General features: G+C 47.7%; 1 protein-coding gene across 1 annotated transcript; it reads right to left on the bottom strand.

The window, feature by feature from the left end:
• Positions 1 to 1,994: 1,994 nt before the first annotated feature.
• Positions 1,995 to 7,153, bottom strand: LOC127231020 (alpha-1-antitrypsin-related protein-like). Its single transcript, XM_051196395.1, has 5 exons — positions 7,116 to 7,153; positions 6,205 to 6,845; positions 4,487 to 4,757; positions 2,921 to 3,068; positions 1,995 to 2,186 (listed from the first exon to the last, which is right to left on the bottom strand). The coding sequence occupies exons 1-5, from the start codon at positions 7,151 to 7,153 to the stop codon at positions 1,995 to 1,997; spliced, it is 1,290 nt and encodes a 429-aa protein (XP_051052352.1).
• Positions 7,154 to 8,282: the final 1,129 nt, after the last annotated feature.

The following is an 8,282-nucleotide window of genomic DNA, read 5'->3' on the forward strand; positions in this document are numbered from 1 at the left end:
GAAAATGCCAGGGGTGGGCAACCTCCCTAGGAGATATTGCCCAGGGTGACATTCAAGGCCTCACACAACACAGGCCCTAGTCCCTGTTGTTTGTTGTCTGCCAGAACTACTCCTGGAGACACTGGAGATACTAATTTCAGGAAGAAAGGGGCTATGAACTCCCTCCCTCCCTCCTGCCTCTCTTTTTTAAGGTCAGAAAGTGCACTGCAAGCTGTTGGCTGAAGGAGAACCGCTGCCTGCCTGTGGTCTTGCTATGACTTGCCAGGCAAGGTGTGCCTCTTGTTGTGTGGTGGTTTGAGTGAGAATGTCCCCTACAGGTGCACACATTTGGGTGTTCGGTTCCCAGTTGGTGGACTATTGAGGAAGGGATTAGGAGGAGTGGCCTTGTTGGAGCAGATGTGTCACTGGGGGGATGGGCTTTGAGTCCTCAAAAACCTATGCCAGGCCCAGCCTCATTCTCCACCTCCTGCTTGTGGATGTATGGCAGCTCTTAGCTCCTACTTCAGCACCACTGTAACAGTGACCATAGAGCCACTGACCTTCTGAAACTGTAGGTAAGCCCCCAATTAAGTGCTTTCTTTTGTAAGTTGCCTAGGCCATGGTGTTTCTTTGCAGCAGTAGAACAATAACTAAGGTATGGTAGAACAATATGCCTCGTGGGTAAAGCCAACTATTTTCTGACTGTATTTGAGATATGCTCCACAGGAAAGAACCCTTATTTAGTACTGTACCTTAACAAAACAAACAACAACGACAACAAAAAAACCAAACAAACCAACAATAACAACAAAAATGCACCCTCAGGAGGTCAGACCCAGCGTGAAGTTGATGCCATTTTGCTGTTGTTGTCGTTAAACATATGTGAAATGTCTGTCAGTTTGCCTTTGGAACATGTTTTTATTCCCATGGATGACTGCTGCTAGGAGGCTGAGTTTTCCTGTGCTAACAGCCATCCCAAATAACCAACATGGAGACTTACTATTACTTATAAATGCTCAGCCAATAGCTCAGGCTTGTTACTAGCTGACTCTTACATTTAAATTAACCCATATTTCTTACCTATGCTTTGTCACATGGCTTGGTACCTTTTCTCAGCATGGCATGTCCATCCTGATTCTCCGAGTGTCTGCTGGTGGCTCTAACTCCCATGACCCCGCCCTTTTTCCTCCCAGCATCCTCTTAGTCTGGTTTTCCCTCCTAAGCTCCTCCTGCCCAGCTATAGGCCAGCCAGCTCCTTATTAGCCAATCAGAGTAATACACATTCATAGTAATTGAAAAGATTGTTCCACAGCAAGCAGTTGCTGGTAGCCTAGGTCAAGAATGCTTCCTTTTGTGGTGGATGCTGATTATGACACAGATTTGCAACCGGTCAGATTGCTGATAATAGGTTACTGTTGCTGGGGCACAGTGACTCAATGCTCAAGTATAAGTGCACAGAAATGATCATAGCTCCACAGGCTGGGGGAACACAGCAGAAGAGGGTGCCAAGGAAGGGTGAAGTTCTGGGTAGCGGCTTCTTCCAGATTGGAATGTTTTCTCACCAAGGGAGAGGAACCTCAGAGGCTAGAGAAATGAGATTTCCCAGACCCCTTCCTGAGGTGGCATGGGCAGTAAATAACTGCCAGGTTGGGGGCCACATCACTGATATGGCCGCCTGTAAGTTGAGTAAGGACTTTACTCACACTGCTTTCCTGAGGCTGCTCAAACATGTCGTTTCTGAAAACTCTATGTCCCTGTAAATAGCCATGCACCCACACTCTTGTAAAGAATCCCCAGTAAAATCATTTGTTCCTCAAAGCAGAACTTGGATAAACATCTTTTTAAAAAATATGTATTTATTTATCTGTTTATTTTGGTTTGGCATTGCCATCTATACCAGGGTGAATAGGAAGTCTCCGCCCGCTGCTCCCAGAAAACTGCATGTGATACTCATGCTTGAAGCCACCTAGGGAGAGAGCCTGATGGGAAAAGTAGGAAGTGGTGCTCAAGTGTGATTATTGTGCTTTGGGATCCTCTATTTTTCCCACAAGAAAAGGAAGGTTGAAGGTTTTATCTTTGATGATGACTAGGAAGGACCTGTTGAATTCAATAGTGGGCCCATCTGGCAGCAAAGCCTTGTACAAATCAGGAAATTCAGAGGCTTCTGATGGTTTATCTTCAATCCCCAGCATAGCCTTATGCACAGCCTATAGAGAGAGGTGGAGAGAAGTAGATCAGAAGCTAGGCAAAAGCAAGACTATGTATGAGCCTCAGTCAAGGAGAGCCTCCCCGGTGCCTGTCACCTCCTGGTTAGTCTTTCCTTGCCACGACTCCCTCTCCTTTAGTGATCACTCAGGGCTTCTCCTGACTTGGCCTGCTTTTCTATCTGCTCCCTTCATGACCCTATCTCTCATACCCTTGGTGCAGCCTGAAGCCATAGAGCTTCTTGAGACAAGGACTCTGAATGTGAGGGCCCATACTCCAAAAGTATGCAGCTCATGCTCAACCACTCTTGTTTGGGGGTGGGGTCTACTGATTTTCCCGGAACTGTTAGCCTCGTTGGTTAGCTCACTCATAAATCAGACTTTATGATTCACATTTATGGAAGATTATAGGACATTCTCTGAAGTAACTGAGCCTAAGATTCTCTGCATGAGTACAAGCAAACCAAAGCTCAGATAGTAGAAGGTTTTGGGCAAAGATCACCAGAGAAACACCTCAGGGAGAAGCCATGGAACCTCCTATAGGAAAAGTCACCCCCCCCAGCTCTGACCTTTAACCCCATCCTCCTCTTAGATACCTCCAGAGAGTCCTCAGAACTCAACCTGGATCCTGATCATGCATCTTTCTCCATCCTTAACCTCACGTCCAAGCTCTGCTCTCTACATTCCCTTCGGGCCTTCAGACATCTGGGACTACACAGTTGGGTAGGTGGCCTCACCTTCGACAATTTCACAGGTACCTTCTTTGTGACTTTTGACAGATCTGCCTTGCTGCTGAATATCTGGGTGATGCCAAGAGTGTTCATGACTGTCTTCAGGTCATAGGTAGTAGAAACGGTAAGTTTGGGGAAATGCAAGTTGGAAATCCTGTCATAGTGGAAGAAAAACATAGGGGTTTCGTGGCCTTCCCTGTTCTTCCCAGGCACACCACGTTGTGAAAGTATTGTTCCCCCCATTTACTGCCTTGTCTCTGTCCACAGCAGGATGGCAAGGCACCTTAGTGACCTGTCCTTGTAACTTCCTCCATACTTGGCATGGAGGTCTGGTGTTGACATGAATGGGGATATCTTGTCCCAGAGGTGGCACCTCCTCTGAGATGTCCTCCTCACAGATTCAGGCTGCTCACATGAAACGAGCATCACCTCCTCCTCCATAGCCAGGGATACTCCTGAGAGTTGGCGGGGCTGATGCTTCCTAGTGGTGTCTACTCAGACAAGAAGAACAGAGTGACCCTGTAAGCTGGAGGAGGTCTGGGGACAGACTGTCTTTCAGCTCTGGGTCCAGTCCTTATCTCAACTCCATCTGGTTCTCTGCTCTCTGCTGGGGGTGCAGGGCCTCAGGGCTGCGTGCAGCAGAGCGACACCACTTCCCACACTTGTCTCAAGCCCACAAACAGACGCCGGGGCCCCGGGCTCACTGATGGAGAACATCCTTAGAGACCCAACGAACCACACTGAAGAGTGTCAAAGGACGGAGCCTCCTGAAATTGAGCCCCCAATGCCCACCTTTAACCTTCCCTCCCTCGGCCTCCCTAGCCAAGCTCTGCCCATGTCTGCTGTGGAGGCACAGCACCCAGATGAACTCCTTCTCTGGGAGAAGTGCCTTTTCAAGGAGTCCAAGGCACAAGCATGCCATGCTTTGAGGCACACGTCAACTCTTTTTGGCAGCCTGTATAATTTTCATTAAGACTACAGCAATTCGGATAAGTGCTCTGGATAGAAAGCTTGCCCAGCAACAATCCCTATACCAATGTCTATTCCCACCTTCAGGTTCCATGGCCAATAAACTCTGTGTATTCAAAAATCTTATGGAAATTTCTTCCCCGTTCTCTTTAAAGCCTTTCCCTTGCATTGTCCTTGAGCATGCTGGTGGTAGTTCTTTCCTGCTTCCGAGACAGTTATTCTACAGACATTCTCAGACTGGCATCCTTTGTGCACACTCTGTCCTGGGAATTAGACCAACTAGGGTCTTTGTCTCAAAGCTTATCTTTTTGTTCTTGGTTCTGCCATAATATATGGCTCCGGTGACTGTCACATTTGGAAGATACAGTGTGCACAATGGGAAGGTGACTCCCAAAACCAGGACCTTACAATTCACAGTGAGTTATAAGGCTTGTAAACGAGCACTGACCAACCCTGCTTTCAAGAGATCCCAGGTTGTGACTCGAAATGGTCAGCCAGGGATTGGGTCCACCTATCCTAGCTAGTGGTCAGTCCTGACGGATGACCTCAGGCAGGCTCAGAGAAGAGGGCAGTTCTGAATGGGCCCACAGACAGGGGAATCACCTTGTGCTAATGCGTCTGTGAATGCTGTTGAGGTGCTTATGGCTCAGGTTTTGTATCAGTTCCTCCATCTTTCCCAGTTCTGGCAAGATAAAGAAGGCTATGATATTCCCTGCATAGTGCTGCATCAGCACCCAGCTGGACAGATTCTTATCCTTGAGCAGGTAAAATGTACCCTGACGTTTGACGATGGGCACTATAACCACCTTGCCCGAATCCAGTTGGAACTCCATTGTGTCCACATGCTCAGGTTCAAATTCACCAATCTGGACTCCTGGGGAGAGAGAAGAGGCTATCAGGGAGAGGTGGGCTCAAAATTTAGGTGCAGAGCAAGGGATTCCCCGGCCCCTGTGTGACATTTCCCTCTTATCTATAGCTTCATCAAGTATAAATGGGATGAATGTGGCCACAAAGGTCCATTGAAGGGATTTTGTGATGATCACTTGAAGCTGTAGAAAATGTAGAATACTTTTGTATCAGACTACTTGGTGGAAATTTTGCAATTTCCTCCTTCCGTCTGTCCCTTTTCTCTTTTGGATATTAAACATATTTGATAGTTTCATGAGGATGTATTGTTTGTAGTAGAAATTGAACTAATGACTTCCCATATACTCAACCCCCTCTCTAACACTGAGATACAACTCTGCTCCTACCTCGAGATTCTCAGTGAAAACAGGAACCTCCTGAGTCAAGGTTCCCTGCTGGAAGATCCCTGCTCATGGCAGACAACCATTCAGTCCGTATTCAACGTTTGTACAGATGCCAGGACAGCATCTCCTGTGCTGTGTGAGTGCCACCACAGAGACCATCAGAGAAGGTAGAGCCTCAATCACTGAGGTCATTGGAAAGAAGTAGGTGACAAGGTCCACCTTTGTCACAGCAGACCTAGATCTTGGTTTGCTGGATGTGGCCTGGGGGCTCTGGTCTCCAGGGCTCTTGCCCAGGCCCAAGGAAGCTATGATGGAGAGAAGTTTTGGGCTTTGATTCCCAGCCTCTACTGTATGTAGGGGGATCCCCTTCTAAGACAGAATGTGAGGTTTGGGGTGGAGGTCAGGTTAGTTGCCCTGGGTAACTATTAGTTTCTTTTGTCTCCAGAAAGGAATGGTTAGCTTTCCTTACGAAGGTGGGATAATCCTACCCTAAACAGTAAAATGGTTTTCTTTGCTTTGTTTTTCTTCTCTTTTGGAAATCATGGTTACTAGGTGGTTGAGTAGCAGGGGCCTCTAAGCCTGATGATGTGAATTTGGTTCCCAGAACCCAGACGGTAGAAGCAGAGAACTGACTTCTATAGCCTGTGTGTGATGCGACCTCCACATGTGTTCTATGTCACGTGTAGGCATGCACTTACACACAGCAATAAGTAAATGTAAAACCTCACCATTTCTTGTTCCCAGCTGGTAATATCTATGCTCCCATTATATGACTTAATTATCATAAAAGGTGTGGCTAGTCAAATGATGTCCATGGCACATACCACACTCATAGTCATTGCTGATCTCACAATGAGCACCACCCCAACAGTCCCAGGGAGATTATCATTCATGAGCCCAACCACTCTGTTCCCTGGCTTGTCTGCTTCGTCAAATACTGCCTCATCAAAATAAAACTCTCACCTGCTCACTGTCTCACCACCCATAATCCTTTCATTGTTGAGAATAAGACCTTGAACCCTAGAGTTCTGACCTCTGTGGCTGCCCAGCCCAGTGCCGGTCCCACCTTACCATTGAAGGAAATGTGGGTCACCAGGGCAAGAACTGTATCTATTGGCAGGTCCTTGATTATCTTTAAAACATGTCCATAGCTTCTCTTCATCACATGCTTGTTGATCTGCATCTTGGCTGTTTGAGAGTCCCTGAAATTGATGGAGATGACTTCTGAGTTGTACAGCTCCATAGCCATCTTCTTGAACTTGTTTTCCACCTTCAGACCCTTATTGATGAACAGGCTGCTGCCAAGGGTCATATGCACCTGGTAGTTTGGCTGGAGGAATGTATGCACGAGATGCTGGAAGCACTTGTGGACCTCCATTTCAGGCATCATCATGAGGTCGAATTTCAGCCCATTGAGAATTTCCTTGTGAGTACTGCCCTTTGCTCCCAGGGAGAGCATTGCGAAGGCAGTTACAATGCTCATTGGGGAAAACACAAAGTTGGTTTGTTTAGGCCAATTGCTTGCCTTTTGGAGTAAGGACAAGGAGATGTTGGTGATGGTAGAGGCAAAATTCTGGCATTGGGTGTGCTCCGGGTTCTTGTCACTGTCTGAGGCACCTGTCTTTTGGTAATCTCTAGTCTGGGATCCAGGTAGCAAGCAACATAGACCTGCTAGCAAGAGGAAGCTGTGAGAGAAAGAGCGAGGCATTGTCCTGTAAGACAGAAAAGACAAAAGCCCCAAATCAGTTACTCTCACCAACCAACCCAACCACTGACAACTAGGTCCCTAAAGCTGTGTGCCCAGCTGGGGCCAGGAATGTTCTACATCCTCATCATGGTAAGAACCAGAGGAAGCCATCACAGTCATAAGGGCTCAGATGCATTTTACACACGTGTGTGTGTGTGTGTGTGTACATGTAAGCACCATAGCAAGTTCATCAATAAGGTCAAAGGTCAACTTGTGGGAGTTTGTTCTCTCTTACCTTGTGGTCCAGGGGTCACCGACCATGGCAGTGGCCATCTTACCCTCCACTTTAAGATCCAAGTGCCATGGCCCAGTTTTACAAGCAGTGGGGTCTAAGGCACAGCGAATAAATGGAATCATAAAACGTCACCCATTAAGGGGATAGACCAGGATGGGAAGGGACCTCATTGTTTCACAGAAAGGTGGACAGCTTCCACTGGTCTTCATGATTTCATGGGCAGAGAAATCGCTGGTCAGAACAGGAAGGGTCTTGTGCTGCAACATACAGTCAGAGCACAGAGTAGCTGTGCCGCACCTCAGTCTAAGTCTTGCTTAGGCTCCCCAGATGGCACAAACTTCTGCCACGCTGCTCTTCTCCCAACTACTGCAACCCTCACATTATAGATCACTAGAGCACGAATTATTATTAGTTTTTGTCCAAGTTCTGTGATATTCTGAGCCCGGGGATTCCTGTCAATCACAAGCCTGTGAGCCACGGGGACATTTGTGGCCATTCCCCATGGGTTCCATGCGTCTAGTCTTGTCCATTTGACAGGGTAGGAAAAGCAAGGCTCAGAGTGATTCAGCAACTTCTTCAAGGTCACTCAGCCAGGAAAGCTGAACTAGGTCAGACGAGTCTACTGCTTCTGGCATGTACCCTGTGTAATGCGGAGGCAGTTGCCATGGCACCACCTCCATTGAGCATGGGGTGTAGGCTCAGGGCTGGGCACGGGGATGGCAAGAGTTCAAGGGACCAATCGATGTGCCATGTGAGCTGCGCTGCCCTCCCCCCCCATCCTGGCAGCGCAGCAGACTATCCTGGTCTCCTGAAGTGGTTGTGGGGCATATGAAGAGAAGAAAACAAACTCACAGTCCCATTTGGACTCTGACAACAGCCATTTTGAGATAACAAATGTTTAAATTTCTTTAAATCTCATTTAAACAGGGAAGTTGGGGGAAGGGAGAAGAATTAAAGGAGACTTCAAACTTGACCTCAGGGCAGTTGGTAGGGGAGAAAGGAGGCGGGGTTTTTGTAAACTCTAGCCTTCAGCACCAGCTGGGGGCAGAGAGCAGAGATGGAATTTGGAGTTATGAACCCAGATAAGGAGGAGGGAGGAGGAGGGAACAGAGGGCCACACAGGTTATCTGGACAGTTAATGAACATCTCTTCCTTGGGGACTGGGAG

Source organism: Phodopus roborovskii, unplaced genomic scaffold (genome assembly GCF_943737965.1).
Source record: "Phodopus roborovskii unplaced genomic scaffold, PHOROB, whole genome shotgun sequence".
Lineage (NCBI taxonomy): Eukaryota > Metazoa > Chordata > Mammalia > Rodentia > Cricetidae > Phodopus > Phodopus roborovskii.

Coding starts and splice junctions, on each gene's coding strand:
- LOC127231020 (XM_051196395.1), bottom strand. CDS start 7,153: ATGGCCACTGCCATGGTCGGTGACCCCTGGACCACAAG. Junction 6,846..7,115: donor GGTGACCCCTGGACCACAAG/GTAAGAGAGAAC, acceptor TCTGTCTTACAG/GACAATGCCTCGCTCTTTCT. Junction 2,187..2,920: donor TACCTGTGAAATTGTCGAAG/GTGAGGCCACCT, acceptor CTCTCTCTATAG/GCTGTGCATAAGGCTATGCT.